The sequence below is a fragment of the Pimephales promelas genome, chromosome 1, assembly GCF_988280905.1.
Source record: "Pimephales promelas chromosome 1, fPimPro1.hap1.1, whole genome shotgun sequence".
In the NCBI taxonomy this organism is placed as follows: domain Eukaryota; kingdom Metazoa; phylum Chordata; class Actinopteri; order Cypriniformes; family Leuciscidae; genus Pimephales; species Pimephales promelas.
The window spans coordinates 6,714,724-6,731,080 of NC_142769.1; the positions used below are offsets into that span (position 1 = coordinate 6,714,724).

Here is a 16,357-nt window from a genome sequence, read left to right on the forward strand (position 1 = left end):
AGAATACCAATCACAACTGACTAGGTCATCTGACCAATCACCGCAGATTAGAGTCACGCAAAGGCGGGTTTTGGAAAAAGGACTCGCTAAACGATTCATATGGGAGTCGGTGAGCAAATCAGGTAAAAATAAATGCATATTATAAGACAACAAAAGTGTTTTTTGTCATTGCATGCTTGTAAAACTGTTGTTGGGGACTCCCAGAACAATATTAGGAACATTTTAAATGCCATTATAGGTACCCTTTAAAGGTGCTGTAAGAGATTTTATAGAATGGCACTATTACATGACATATCACTGAAACTGTCACGTCTCGTTCTGTAAATGGGGTTCAGCTAATCAGAAACCTTACAGGTACTTTCTTCCCGTCAATTATTCTGCATGTTCATTGATCAGTCCATATAAGGTAAGCAGGAAGTTGAGGGCATGTTGAAATGAATCGTTCAAGCGCCATTCTCCGCTTCAAAGTGTTTGTCATAGGAGAGTGCAATTTCCTCTAAACTGTCTTTGCAGGGTGGGGTTTAAGAACTAGGGGGCATGTCAATTTGTAATTCAGAAGTTCCAGAACAGCCAATATCACTTTTAAACCCAGCAACATAGACATGAGATGATGTGTCTTTACCTGCAGGAAAGGGTCGCTGATGCCGGACACATCATGCTCAGGGGAGTAGCCTGACATGATGAGATTCTTCAGGATTCTTACAAGTTGTGGAACCAGCTAGAAAAGAAAAAACGAAAATTAACAGTGGGAGAAAAAAGGAAGGGCTATCAGCAAGGTCATTGAGATTTCAAACCAGGACAGCACATAAAAAGGGTCCGTAAGTGTCAATACAAGTAGGCACCCTGAGTTGATCATCTTCCAATAGATTGGTTTCACTATACATTTAATTAAGATGTTAAAGACATGGATATCATGTCAGTGTTTTTGTTAATTGTTTGGCACTTTTTTTGTTTATTAATATAATCCTCATTCAATTTTGTAAATGTCTCCATTTTATTTGTGCCCCCCACTATAATGTACATATTGGAAAAACCACAACCCAATAGTGACCGTATGAAAGAGAACCATTAAAATTAATACTAAAGGTAAAAGCAGGACAAGTGAAAATGTATATGAGAGCTACGTAATCCTGGATAAAAACAAAATAAAACACTAAAAATGACGACAATTGCAAAATAAACAGCACATCAAAACCAAAAATTGGACTACATTTACAGTGACCATGAGGATGAATCTGTTTTGTTTTCTTTAAAAGCATGCACCAGCTATGAAACCAGAATGTCCTCTTACCTTTTCATTCTAATACAATGCAGGAATTGTAACAGACAAATGACAGAAAAAATATGAAGTAGATGTTAGGGGGGAATTGGAAAAAAGAGTCACTTTCAGAGAAGAGCTTAACATAATGCTACAGTTATGAGCATGAGAGGTGGGCGTGCTGGCACAGTAGATCTGGCTGGGGGTGGGAAGAGTAGAAGCAGATATACCCTTATTCATCATCTCCCAGTGAGATAAACACACCTGCAGCTAAATCTAGGACAGGCATCCAGATTTCAGTCAAAGGACTACAGTCTCATTTTAGTAGTCATGTCAACGCTATCAGCAACAGATAAGAGTGTTTGTCTCAGAGTGGCTGATGTGGTGCATAAACAGTTTTAGAGGTGACTAGTGAAGGTCAAGGCATGAACGCTTGCTATGTACCTTCCTGAAGTGAGAGAGCATGTCAGGACTTCGCTCACACATTTCAGTGAGCAGAACAACAGATGTGTGGAGAACTCCTGCAGAAAAAAACAGAACAATACATTGATTTCTTTTTCTACCCATTTCATTATGTAACTCAACCCATAAACGGTTCATTTACATTATGAAGATGAACAACAAACTGACATTCTGCTGTTGTTTAATGTAAAAGACTTAAAAAAAGTAATTTAACTAGTTTCTTAACAATAAAAAGCTAAAGTTTGCCATTTCTTAACTGGGGACTGACAGCAATTTTACACGAGGGCAAAATTGATTCTGCTTATTGAGGACGATGGTGGAGTTTGCTTTTGAAAGTGAGAGATGGACAAGTAATGGAAAATGATATTGAGGACAGAGTAAATAACTAAATACTAAATTAAAAACTAAATTGATAAGATAACCAATTTAAACAAAGTAAGCTTCAAACATTTTAATTAGAAAAAAAAGCCCCGACAGAAATTGCTATTTTTTTTTACATGGGTTTTTACATTTGTAACGGCAGCAGTTCAACCCTCAATATTCACGCAATTGTAATATCGCAATTAAAGAAAACGTAATCTTAATTCAAAATGCATTCATGTATCCAATATATTAACCCATATATGATGAAAATGTACTGCTTAGTAGGAATTATCTATCGGTTTATTCATTTTAAAGACTATGAGACCTATGGGAAAGTTTAAGGAGCAGAGCTCTCACCATGATTTTTCTCGCTGAGCAGGTTTTTTGTTGCTGGCAGGAACATCTCCATCAGCTCTGGGACTTTGCGGATGACGTGAACCGCACACAGTGCGGCCTGAGGGCAAAGAGATCATGTCACACCATTCACACATTCAGAGTTCGACATCCAACTGGACATGAAGTCCATGTTCAGCTGTAAAGGAGTGTGAAATACCTTTTTCCTCAGATAGGAGTTTGACGTTTTGAGGAGTTTCTCCACTTCTCCAGCTAAGTCACGGCACATTTCAGATGAGCCCATGCAGCCCAGGGTGCACAAGGCCAGTCCCTGCACATACTGTGTACTGTGGTTCAAGTCACTGCAGAGAGAACATAAAGAAATGTATACAGTCGTTTATACAAGTGATTATTAACCGATGGGCAATTCAAAAATGGGTCAAAGAAAGCAAGAAATAAAAACTAATAACCAAATAAATAAATGTCTATAGTTAAGACAGGAAAATTATTCAAATTTTAAAATGGAGGGAAAACGCTTCCCATATATTGATGTCAAATGCTACGCAGCCAATTAATTTATTTTTTGGGTGGAAATTCATCTGGTAAAAAATACAGCATCAAAGCAACCAAAGTCATTAGATTATATAGGCAACATGAGAAAAAAAATAAACAATTCAAGTTTAAAAAAAATAAAGAAGGAAAAGAAACTTTCCTGTAGTTCACACAATAAAGCATGGTGTTAACACCAAAGTCATTTATAAACTCTCTGGATAAACGCCAAAGGCATAAAACATGGTTCTTGCCAACTACAATATGAATTATTGGCAGCTGAGAGCATTAAACTACCAAATTCAAGAAATTATTAGAAACCAAAATTGTACCATTTGATGTTCAATGGAAAATCTGAGTTCTGAAGAAAGAAATAATGATAATAACATGGGTGCTGGTTTATTTATTTATTTTTTACTTCTATAAGATGTTTGAGGGATACTTATAAATATCTTATAATATCTTATAAAAGAAAAGATGCCATTTAAAATGCCATCAAACTCAGGAAGCAGCTTCCAATCATCCAGCACTTTACGCTCTCCACCTACAACGGTCATATTAAACTCCCACCAATCACACAGCCAGTTGTTGAGACAAGATGAGATCATCTTTTCACTCACTTTTTGATGCAGTTTGTCATTAAGAGATGGACGTCCTGCCGCTCATCCAGGAGCAGCATGGCTCCCAGGTATCCTATCCGTTTGTCTGTGAACTTCTGTGATGCAATCAGTTTCAGGCACTCCAGCTAAAAATGAGATTTTGCCCATCAAACACTGAAATTCTGTCAGGTTAAAGTGGGTTAAAGATCCCAATGATGACCCTGCAATTTCTGAAACACCGTTTTCTCACCTGGCCAAAGTGTGCTGGGTAGCCCAACATGTGCATATAAAGCAGCTTAGCCACATTTCTACAGCGGTATGTGTTGTCCTCTTCTCTAAATGAGGACCTAATGGCAGCACACTCTTTCTGGATCATCTCTCGCTCCTCCGCCTGGGTTCGGGCCGTCCGGATTGTCCGGATCAGCTCCCGCAGTCTGATCGGAGCTGGCATCCTCTGTAATGAAAGCACAATGTCAGCCAAAGGAATGTCACAGTACAGTAGCTCCTATATGTGCCACAAAGACAAATGAAGATTTATTTTGCATTTGCCAGAGCAACATGAGATCTTAGGACCATAAGATTGTGACAGCAAGCAACACAATTTAACACTAAACACCCTCTCTGAAAAGTTGCACCATTAAATCCCCCTTAAAACATCACTGCTACAGCTCTACTCATTCAGGCGACTTTTTGTAGTGATTATGTTGCATCTGTTGTCCGTCTGCTTTGTTTTTAAAATGTTGTTACAATAACAAAACTTTAAAATGCATCTTTCCAGCATTCCTTTCAGTTAGTCTTATATAAAAGTTACCAAAGAAATGAGTCCAGATGGATGAGGATGAGACATTTATATGAATCTAAAACCAGCCTAATTATAGAGGGTGTTCTTAAGTCCAATTTTAGGTCATTCAGGCAAATCACTAGTTGATTTAATTTTTTTAAAAACTGACTGACTTTTCAGACATCAAGCTTAATATATGTTTCCGCTTATGTAACTCATAGTTTTCTCATGATATTAAAGCTGCAGTCTGTAGCTTTTCTTCTTTCTCGCCATCTCTGTTCGAAATCTGCAATTGGAGTTATTCGCGGAATTATCATCTTTATGTGGGTTGTAAATCGCATGAAACAGCGCGGAAGAACACAGTGTTTTGAGGCGAGTGGTGCCGTCAATCACCGCGCTGTGTGAATCACAGATTTACTTTTTTAAAGTTTGACCAACAAAAGAATATTCACCGGAAAATGTCTTCTGAACAAGTAAGTAACATCCATTTCGTTCTGATCAACTAAGGGGGAAAAGCATTCGACATGATAAGCGTCGTTAGATTTAATCAACGTGATTTACAGTAACCGTGCAAATTATAGCCTACTTTGTTCTCAAATTGTTCATGTTAACAACATCAGCATTGCGTGACTAATGTTAAATTTAATGTGTTTTATGTTTACCTGTGTAGTTCAGAATTCATATTCTCCATAATAGCAAAATGAGAAAGGCAAAACAAAGGAAACGCCATAATTGTGTGAATTAAGAAAACGTACTGTTACCCGATTGAACTATTGAAATGTCTTACATGTTCAGCAGAAAAAAAAGTCTATTCTTCCGTTTTGAAACCCTTCAAAACACGGAGTTAACGCACTTTTCAAAAGCCCCGCCGATGTTTAAATCCTTGTGTTCGCATGAGACGCTTTCTTTCTCTTTCTCTAGACACCTTAAATCTGAAGTACGAAGTCTTTTGGGTTTAATAACTGCTGAATCTCCAGTTGACACTGATGATTGTTGTTCGGATCTTTCTGGAAGCCTTAAGTTTAATTATGTGAAGTGCTGCGAGAAAAGCATATACATCTTTACATCTCTCCTCACGCGCAGTATAGCCGGCTAGCCGAAACTCCTTCTTTGTGTTTACGGGTGTGACATAATGACGCAAAGACATGCTCGAATTTCCCGTGGAAACCCACCAGTACAACTGGAATTAAAATCATTATTACAAGCTATCCGTTTTGAATCTAGCTATGGCAAGCACATAGTTTTGACCACTGGCAGAATATGTTTTTTTTTTTAAATAATTATTTTAGATTATTTTTAACTTAAAAAAAGTTACAGACAGCAGCTTTAACTAGTAAATTAACTTTAATAGAATTTTTAAGTGCAATCGGTTATCTAAATGAAGCGTTACCATGATAATGATGTAAATAGGGAAATCGCTTCAGCACTGCAAGACGAATTAAGCACAACACCCTAGAGCGCTCTCTTGATCAGTCGTTCTGCAGAGCTCTAAAATCCCAAAAGACGCCGAGCATCTCAATTGACTAGCGCATGAGGTGAGCTTTTCTATGGGGACAGTCAGGAGTCTAGAAAAGGCAGACATCAGAGTATGGCCATAATCAGCTTCATCAGCCAATGAGACACAAGCAGGTGGAATCACATGTGAAATTCCATTCCTTCAAAAGAATCAGGTTTCAATCCACTGGAGGGCAGGCTGATTAAAAATTAAAAAAGCGAGCACATACAAAACTGGTAAGATTACATGACTGCCTATTCAGGAGCCCATTTCTAAAGCATTCAACAGTAATCCAGCTCTAACACAAACATCTGGAGGAACCAAACAAAAAAAGGGCGATGGAAAGAAACTTTGACTTCACATGAAAGGGGATATTATGCAATTGACTGTTTGCAAAGTCACTGTTGCTATGTCTGACAAGCCACACATCATGTTCTCACAGTGAAAAATACATCGCGGAGGAAAGAGGACACTGACAACATGCAGACAGACAAGGTTACTTTTGATATGAAAAAGTCTCAACTTTCAAATTTGGTCATTTGGTCACAACAATACCGTTTTGTAGCCGTTTAATGTGCCATTACAGATCGCTGTAGCGCCTCAGGTAAAGCTGCTCGTGAACCGATTATCTCTTCCTTCTAGTTAATTTATAGCATCAAATAAACACGAATGAACATCTGAAGGAATGTTGTTTCAAACGTGGAAAGACCTCAATACTAGCGATGTCAACGATTAATCGCCGATAATACATATAATCAATAAAACTTATCGATCATGCTAACGATTAATCGATCATTGGAATTTGTGAAAATTGACATCCCTAGTCAATACACACCATTCTCAAAAAGAGGAGTTAAATATATGAACGTGGATCATATAAACAGACCAAACAGGAATTGACTCGTGCTGCAGACTGAGGTTGAATAGACATGGCATTACAGTACTTTCACCTCACACCCCGAGCAGCTCCTCTCAACACAATGATGGAGTGTGGATAGCGTGAGGTCACCTTGTAATTAAATGTAAGTTGCAAAAGTAAGTAATCAGTGGCACCAGAAAGACAGGGCACTTCAAGTGGTTTACTACTCTGATAATACACATTAATCACACCAGAAGATCCATCTCACACACACACACAGTTAATATTCCTCTATTCCTCCCTTCTTCTATGCAGAGATGAGAGCTGCTTTTGGCTCTCCATCACAGAGAAACCCCGCACTTGAATCTGTTAACATGCAGCACCTAATTAAGCTGCTCGAGCCAGAAAGGAACCACAGTAATTACTTGCTAAACAATGACATTCTCAGCATCTCCCTGCAGACAAACAGAAGTTACGCTCGTAAATGGATGGACAGTGCAAAGAAGTGCCTTTAATGACAAACACAATGTCATTGTCCAATTAAGCATGAGCTGATAAAAGCAAAGTGTTTTTTCAAGGAATAAAACACACAGTGGCCCTTTTCCTAAGTTCAAAGTTTATCTAAAAACACTGATATTTTTGTTCCGGTTTTCAAAGAGAAATTCAAAAGAAATAAACGTATATACAAATGATGCAACGAATCAAAATTCTTGCCATCATTTTTATTTCCTTTACCATTATTATTGATTGGTTAGTATCTTAAAGCCATGCAAGTTTCTTTGGGTATTTTCATGGCAAGTAACAAGTTGAAATCCTATAAAAGAGCTTATTTATGGTTAAGATTTGCCTTGGATAAAAATTCTAAAATGCTAAGATCGCTCTTACTGTTCTTATTGTAAAACTAGTACATAAAAATTACAGATGACACAACGTGCCCCCCCCCCCCAATCGTACGGTCATTCAGCAAACTTACTATTTAAAAAAAACAAAAACACCCATATTTTTGTGATTTTGCCATTCACTTATTCCATAACGAAATGTCTACAGCAGAATTTAGCTCACAAGAAATCAGAAATTAGGCTTTGTGAATGTAGAAGATTTATGCTACAGATGTACATAATTAGTTGCTTTTTTGGTAGGCTATTTATCTTTTTATTAATATTGTGTTGGAGGAATTGAAAAGCTTTTGTGACTCTTGTTTACAAAGTACATAGCCAAGCCAAATTAGTTTTGGTGTATTGCAGGATGGACTATCCTTGTGTTTTGGTGTTGTTTTAATATAGATATTCATGTATTTCAGTAATAATAAATATGGGATGTTTTTTTTGGGTAAATTAATGTTTCTCAGATCATCAAAAGTGGACTTTACAAAAGGAAAGTGTACATTTTAGGTCCTTTGACTACACCTTTTTCTCCACTAGTTAATTTTAAATGGCCCTCTGGTGTGATAAATTAGTTTTAAAAATACAAATACCATACTCTATATTGTTTCTCAATTAATATGAGGTCATAAAGGCTGGATGCATAATTATATAAATAAAAAAATAGCATTAAGGTGTGAGGGGGGTTAATGTAACTTGATCTAGGAGCAAAAAACGCTTTCAAATTTGGAGTAACACCTAGCTGACAAGACTTTTAGGGTGTTAAAATGAGCACTAACAGGCTTGTGATCATTTAAATATTACCCAAAACAGGCACAAATGGGTAAATACACAAAAACTGTTTTTAACGACTGTTTTTAACAAAGACAATTAAACCAGCGTCCCAGCTATCAGTTTTTCCCACTTCTATAAGCCCCAGCAATACGCAACTACCCTCTTGTATTATGTCAGATGCCTTCACACAGTTCTTGGTCTTCTGCCAGGTTTGATGAAAGCCAAGTTTTTTTTTCTTTGAGAAAGGGATGCTTCAATTCTAAGTGACTCTTCAGCTTACTTGGCACTATGTTAGCATTAGCAAACTTCTGTATGCAGATGACATGCAGGCTAAGGGCAATTAGCAGCCCCGGCTTAACTAAAAGGTTGTATCAGCGATTTCAGGCCCAAACAAAAATTATCACATTCATCTAATCTTTCTTAACGATCCGCTAGCTGCCCGCCCCATAACCAGGCTGTCAAAAAAAAAAAGGTGTCTCTGTAGGCAGCCTAGCTGGTTGTGGTTTGCTTTTGCGCTTGTGCACGGCACCTGCACACGAAGTCAGGGCCGAAGAATAAGCCATCATCTATCAACCCTATGCCATCAACGAAACAGATACATTTAATATGGAAGAGGCAATCCCCAAGAAGGAGGAGGAGGATTAGGGCGAGGGAACGAATAATAATCGGGAAGGACGGTTGAGAGAACTCAAAGAACTGAAAAATTTTAAATCGGACGCCGAGGTTGCACTGTTTCGTATGGACAGGTAAGTAGCTTCTAGTGCTGACTTTTTTGTTTGTAAACTGTGAGTGAAAATATAATTCTTTTCAAAGTATGATTGAAGCTCGACTAAACTTGGATAGCTCTAGCGAGAATCAAATTGTAGGGATTTAGTGTAGCGAGCTAACTTGGTTTGTTTGGGATCTCGCTTCAAACACAAACAGAAGTGACGTCACCCACAATCGCTGATACAACCTTTAACTAAAGCTGCAAACACGTCTGCTCTCACTTCGGGTTGGGATGGATCTTTGCATAGGCAATTTGGCTATTCGAATTGAATCAAATTAACGAACGGCAAGTGTGCATATATTATTTATCATTGTAAGTGTCAATCCAATACAATGACAAGTTTCAAAGAAATCCCAAAATTGCAGAGCAATTATTGATAAATCATCTACTTTAAAATGCGTTTTAAATGCGTTGTGAATGTTTTCAGTATTTAAGCGGATAAATTGTAAAAAAGTTCATTGTACAGGTTTCATACCAACACAAGGCATAAGAGGTTGTGTTATGCTGTTAATATAAGCACAGCTAAAGGGTGTCATTAGGCATTAGATGTCAACCGTTTCATCGGTTTTGCCGATTTATCGGTAACGATAGCTGATTAGTGGAACTATCGTTATCGGCAAAAATCCACACCGATAGTTTTTCCGGGTTGAGTCTGTTGCTGGAGCGGAGAGAAGAGTAGGCTGGCATTATACAGAACAAGAGCGGCCTCTGGAGGCGGAATAACAAACTATCACGGGCTGAGTTGTTTACGTTAACCCGAGGCTGTGTGCAGAACAGGGATCACAAGCTGCACGGAGAGCGGAGCGCTGTCACTTCAGATCCGTATTTAAAACATCGACAGCAAATAGTTATAAATACATAACACTTAAGTACATATTGTTATATCTTTAAAGTAGCCTAATTAATTTGTTGACTAGATGCTGCATTAGCAGAGAAAGAACGGAAGTAGCCTACGTTTGCCATCGAGGCTGAGGGGACTTGCATTAGTAGTGGCTACCTCAACAGATTAAAGCAATGTGACAAAAACACAGGCCACAAACCTGACCCATATGTTTTATGCCGCAATTGTTACCATCTATTTCCATTAGTTTATATCCAGCTGGTCACTTTTATGCATTCATTAGCCGGCGAAGTTGCATATTTAAAGCTAAGCTAGTGACATGATTGCTTTCTCAACATTGATATGTTCATGCAGCTGACAGAAACAAATCAAAAACGCATTCGATTTCAGTTCTTTTTTTATCACTACAATACATCGTTATTTTGATTAGATAAAAATAGAAGCAAATAAAGTGGGAGACTATAAATGCAATATAGGTCTACACTTATGAAATTTTAATGCTCTGGCCTTTGCAGATATTTAGATATAGCCATGTTTGGACAGAATACGAGTTCTTGATAAAATTCATAAGACCAAATACAGGAATACTGGCTTCTAAACCTCAAAGTAATGCCACCATCAAGACCTCGGAGCAGAAATAAGTGAGAAAACACCTCACATGTGCCACTCACAGTACGAGTCTTTCCTTGCCATTAACGCTTGGATAACACGCTTAGGCCGTGTGTCCACCAAAGCCAGCTGAAAATGCTAGACGTTCTGCTGAAGACGCCGTGCTTTGGGCGCTTGAGAGCATTTTGTCAGCGCAGCGTCTTTTCCGTTGAGACGTTTTGTTGCTATGATACAGAATATCAGCAGCACAGTTTACTTGAAACTGATTTCGCAGATAATTTGTTTCATACTAAAAATTTCTTTTTCATCCATTTTGTTCGGTTAGCTCAGCTGGTTGATGTCGTTGTACAGAAATAATGTTGTGACAGTTGGTCAGTGTGGTTTAGTCCCACCCCTCCTCCACTGTGATTGGATGGCTGGGTAAAAAGTGAACATTTTAAAACTCTCGCCGACCAGTAAAAAACGCTGTGCGCTCGGCACTTCAGCATGACAAAAACGCGACGCTCCCATTGAAAACAAACGCCAGGCGCATGGAAAAATGCTATGGCGGACGTCTCTTTTCATTAATAATAATAATAATAATGTCTAGTGGTGGCAGTGATATATAAACCTACCAACGTCTGTTGCAATGGTTTTTTGGAACGACTTATCGCGAGAGGAAATAATGATGTTTTAGTCGCATAACATCGTTTAATGGAAACGCCATCATTTCGCAATAATTTTTTATCGATATTTAGATAAAAAAAAATTGTGTGAATCTGTAATGTAAACGCTCTACAATAAAATACAATTTTACCCATATTAAATAGTTAAACAATCTAAAAAACAATCCCTGGCGGTCAGAGTTGATATTGTAGCGGGCCGCCATAAATTAATTATTGTATGGAAACCCTGCTATGATTTCCGCAATCACGGAATCACAGACGAAATAGCGGAATTAGCAAATTAACGTGGAATCTTACATATAATATATGCTTTTAAAGCAACGTTTCTTTGTACAGGGGAACCGCTTATAGCTCCAGGTTGACCTCAGCGTTTAGAAGCCAAGCTGGGAACAACAGAGGGTTTAAGGTGACCCTAGGTGGGGAAGCTTTATACTTCAAGAGCTAAACACTTTCTCCATGGTCAGCCTTACGTGACCATACGTCCCAGTCCTGGGATAATAAGAGTATTGTTCCACTGTGGGTCTCCTGCCAAAGGCATATAACTGCAAACTTGGGGAGACTGGTAAACGGGTGATGTAAAGAGATCTGTTGCACTGTGGGGAAGCCTTTCAGCTTTGAATAGACAGTTTAAGAGAAGAGTTTGCTGATTAAACCTGACTTTAGAATTCGATCGGTTTACTCCAGCACGTGTTAAAAAAATATTTTACCATACGTCCTAATCTGGGACAATAACATGATAATCCAAAAACCTATATGTAGCTATGGTAATATTGTGCCAGTTTATGATAATGGAAATGTGAATACTTTTTCTACATCATTTTTAAACAGTGATCTCAGTTTCAACATATACCCAAGCCTAGATAAGTTCTCTCACACCTGCCTCCAGAGAGTAAAATCTTATCACATGGAAGCTGTGCTTAGCAACCAGGAGAAGAGCAAAAAATGGCACCCCCTCAAGGAGATGACCTGGAGTTTCAATAAGCAGTGCAATAAACCAAATAGAAACAGTCTCACCAAATCACTTCACGGAAGAAGACATATGGCAAGCAGACTATTAGGACAGTTACAAACCGAGACAGAAAACTTCACAAAAATAAAGTTTCAGAAACTTAATTTGGGTAATTAAAATCTGTATGTTGTCCAAGGTGTTGCATTCTCAGGTGATAAACCAGTGGTATTAAAGATCTTCAGCAACAAGCTTCAGCTTCATTATTGGTCATGGTGAGGTGCGCCCACACTGCTGCTAATGTTTACATGAAATCCACATGGTGAGCACAAAATAGACATTGACAGAGTCCAAATGCATCAACGGAGAAGCACTGACTGTTAAAATAAATAATTTCAGCCCTTCAAAACCATTTTGGCTGAAACCAAAAACAAAATTTATATGTATTTTCAGATGCAGAAATTTCAGTGCATAACTAGTTACTGGTAATTAAGTAGCAAAGCATTCTGGATTGAATTGATGCTAGTTACTAATGGAATAAGTACTAGTTAGTATCTAATAAATAATTGCACATGAAATTGAAAGGGTTTCAAGTAACTATTTTGATTATTTGGTAGTAAAATACTAGTATCATCAATACTAGTAACATACCCCTGCTGGTGGCCTTCTCCAATAAACTAGTGCTGCTTTGGATAAATGTCTACAGTAAAGTTATGAAGAAAAGTATGAGAACAAACATACCTAATGTTTAAGTGTGGGACTCAAATCAACATTTGAAAAGATACTAATTCAATGTAAAGAATGGGAAACGGCTTGCGTTGTCCATTATTTACAGTATAAAAACACAAGTAGAACCGGTCAGCTCCATGGATGAGAATCTCATCTTATGAGATCTGGTACTCTCTGCGCTTGGTTACAAAGCATTTAAAGCAGTTGTTATTTAAAATATCCGATGAATAAACACACTGTAATTGGACAAATGTATTGAATAACGTCCAGTCAAACTTAAACAAACTTCCTGGTGTTATGGACATCACTATCTTTACTACTGTCTGTTTGGTTACCCGATTTACAATAGAGTTTTGGCTATCATTCAGATATATATTCAAGCAAACACTTTAATCTGCTGAATGAACATTTCAAGACTAAAAAATAGTGACCGTGAACAGCAATCATGGACATTTGTATTACTAACAGATGTCTTTTAATTCTTAGCACTTTGTCAGGCTTTTTTTTTCTTTTGTAAATTAAGTATATTTTATAAGGAAATTGTTTAAATGCAACGTTTTGAAAGATTCATGGAGAAGTTGTGGCTATTTTTAAGTATTAATAAAATGTATAAACTATAATTACTGGCTTCCAGAGTTCTGACCAAATATTGAACTCGGACCCTGATACATTGACGAATGCGGAAGCGGATAGAGCAAAAACAAAACACCAATCACAAAATTTGTCATAAGTCTAAAACGAGAATTTTTTTAAAAGAAATGTCGGCGTAGCTTGACTTTTTTGCCCTGCCCTGTTGAAGTGGAAAAGGAGTTTACTCTCACTTTAGCTTACGCTACTCCTGCATCCTATGTCACACGTCGGGTCAAAAGTCACTCTTCCACCAGAATTCGACTTGGGTACAGCTGAAACCGAAAGCTAGTGATTATAGTTTCTAAAGTTATAAATATGGATATTTTTCTTCCCCTACCTCTTGGAGCGACATCTCTCTGATGATGTGTTTACTGGTGCGAGGGTGGGGCAATAACCTGTCACTCACATAAGATCCACAAATAGCAAAATGGATATTTTTCTTACGAAAATGCATCGCTTCAGAAGGCCTTTAATAACCCCCTGGAGCCATATTGCTTATTTTTATGATAGGTGGACACTTTTTGGGGCATCAAAATCTGTGGTACCATTCACTCCCATTATAAAGCTGGGAAGAACCAGAATATTTTTTGGCTGAAAGAGGTCATACACACCTAGGATGGTTTGAGGGTGAGTAAATGATGGGATAATTTATGGGTGAACTAAACCTTTCATAGTCTAATAATAGATTGAATGTGAAATCTTAGGTGCAACTTTTAAATTATTCATTAACCAAAAAAAAAAAACTCTTGGCGTGGACAGAGAATGCAAATCTAAGCCAGGAATCATGCAAACTGCAGCAGTGACTGGGAGGACACATTAACAGACGGTCACTTCCTTAATTTCTGTAACCTTACTCCACAATCACAATAAAGAGATGCCAACACGTCATTCATATCCACTACCAGCAAAACGGGTGTAAAGATATGACAGAGACAACACTTTGAACAGCATTAACAACATAACGTTACTATGTATGAAGTTCAACATCAAGAACGATTTCACATCTCTCTCAAACCCACCTGGTGACTAAAGTCTAAAAAACACACAAGTGGCATCATACACCTCGTATTCTTAACCTTAAAACAGTCAGGGTGAAAATGAAGTACTGGTTTTATATCGTATTCAGAGAGATTGTTAAAGGTTTATGTTTCTAGATCCATCCACTTGCGCTATAACGTCAAGCCAATAGTGCTAAGCTAAATGATAAACACTGAGATGAGACGACGTTACGTTATGGTTAAAAAATGGGTACATTACAGTACTTTTCACGAATAGAATCAAACCTTATGAAGTATTAAGTACCGCTGTTATTCCTTCACAATGTCGGTGAATGAAGTGCTGCGTGTCCGTTGCTAACTGACTGGAATCTCATCAGGCCTCAAATTGAGCGTAGGTTTGACGGAGGATTAAACACACACATCTAATTTAAACCCACTGAAACGTTCATAAACTACAGTGTAATTGGAATTTCACGTATGGTAGCGAAACGTCGTTGTGGAAATACAGCGAGAATGATAGTTTAGCGAGGGGCGACCGTTAGCGCTAGAGCTTATGACAGCGTCCCGGTGCACGCGCAGAGCGCCGCCACCGAGCGAGAGGCTCGCGAGCTGCTTTAGCTTTAGCCTGTGCGCTCAACTTCCCATGCAGAACAGAGTCAAAACTACCTAACCCCAATAAAAATGAGAAGCTTGGTAGCTCAGAACGTACCAGTCATAACTGAAATCGTTTAAACGATTAAAATAAGTTCGACTCACCAGCCGTTACGATACCAGAAAACAAGTGCAATCTTCTCAATCGACGGAAGGAGGAACGGACCAGACATTCAAAATGGCGGCGGTCCCAGCCTCAGCACTTCTACCGCAGGCGGAAGGTTACATAAATGATGTTCCGAACTTCAAATGCGGATGTAAGAAGGCGCGCCTGCTCTCGTAGTAAATCTATTATTATGAGAAATTCTTTGAAATCTAAAAAAAAATAAAAAATACTCCCAACGTTTAATCTCATATATATGCTTTTCTGTGTCTTATTGTTGGTACAATTCCTAATACAACTTATAATTTCAAAATTGAGTTGTTTTGGTCATGATTAATGACGTTTAAAAAAGCTCTGGTAGAATGACTTATTTTCAATGGATGTCAACTAGAATATGATTTGGTCACTTTCCAAACCAAAAAGACTGTTTCTGTTACACAAAAAAGCCCATTGAACAGCGTTTGTGTTTAAGAAATGACATGAGTTATGTAGGCCCACCTGTCTCTAAAATATCATATTTTTAGTTAGTTATTTTTCTTTATTACAACACCAACTCTCGGATTCAGTACATTAACTTAGTAATTTTTTTAGGTATGAATCCTCTACTGTCTTTTTTGTAGACTATAATTCAAATGTTATATTTATTATGGGCAAAACAAATCTTAGAAATGTAAAAAAAATTCTCAATAATGACCTCATATTAATGTTTTTTTTAATGGCTTTTAGTTTTTATTATATTATTATTTTTATTTATAAATAAGCACTGATGATAATGCTGTGAACTAGGATTTGTGAGTATTGACAACAGCGTTATCAAGCAGCCTATTATAAAGAGAATACAAATAAGGAATACGTTTTGCATAGACGTGGTTTATTATCAAGTACTTTAACAAGATATATAAATCCCAAGCTGTGCTCACTGGAAAACTCGTGATACTGTGCCCGTTTTCATATTATGTCAATCTAGTACAGTTGTATTTTAACGCTGATCTACGTGTCAGCTCGGCGGATGAATTGCCGTGAATTGAAAGAGCCGTGCTGCGGTCTTACCTCACCTCGTGG

The 16,357-nt window shown here is 37.8% G+C and overlaps 1 protein-coding gene across 3 annotated transcripts in view; it reads right to left on the minus strand.

Moving 5' to 3' along the window:
* ap1g1 (adaptor related protein complex 1 subunit gamma 1) overlaps nucleotides 1-15,413 on the minus strand; it is a 29,696-nt gene extending 14,283 nt beyond the window's left edge. For 2 of the 3 annotated variants that reach the window (XM_039669710.2, XM_089120327.1), the window contains exons 1-7: nucleotides 15,298-15,413; nucleotides 3,815-4,018; nucleotides 3,586-3,710; nucleotides 2,637-2,778; nucleotides 2,441-2,537; nucleotides 1,703-1,779; nucleotides 623-718 (exon numbers count right to left, since the gene is read on the minus strand). In XM_039669710.2, coding sequence (XP_039525644.2) covers nucleotides 623-718; nucleotides 1,703-1,779; nucleotides 2,441-2,537; nucleotides 2,637-2,778; nucleotides 3,586-3,710; nucleotides 3,815-4,015 — 738 coding nt within the window. In that variant the 5' untranslated portion in view covers nucleotides 4,016-4,018; nucleotides 15,298-15,413. Of the gene's footprint in view, nucleotides 1-622; nucleotides 719-1,702; nucleotides 1,780-2,440; nucleotides 2,538-2,636; nucleotides 2,779-3,585; nucleotides 3,711-3,814; nucleotides 4,019-14,845; nucleotides 14,867-15,297 lie in introns of those variants that run through there. The other variant, XM_089120302.1, reaches the window with a different exon arrangement.
* Nucleotides 15,414-16,357: the final 944 nt, after the last annotated feature.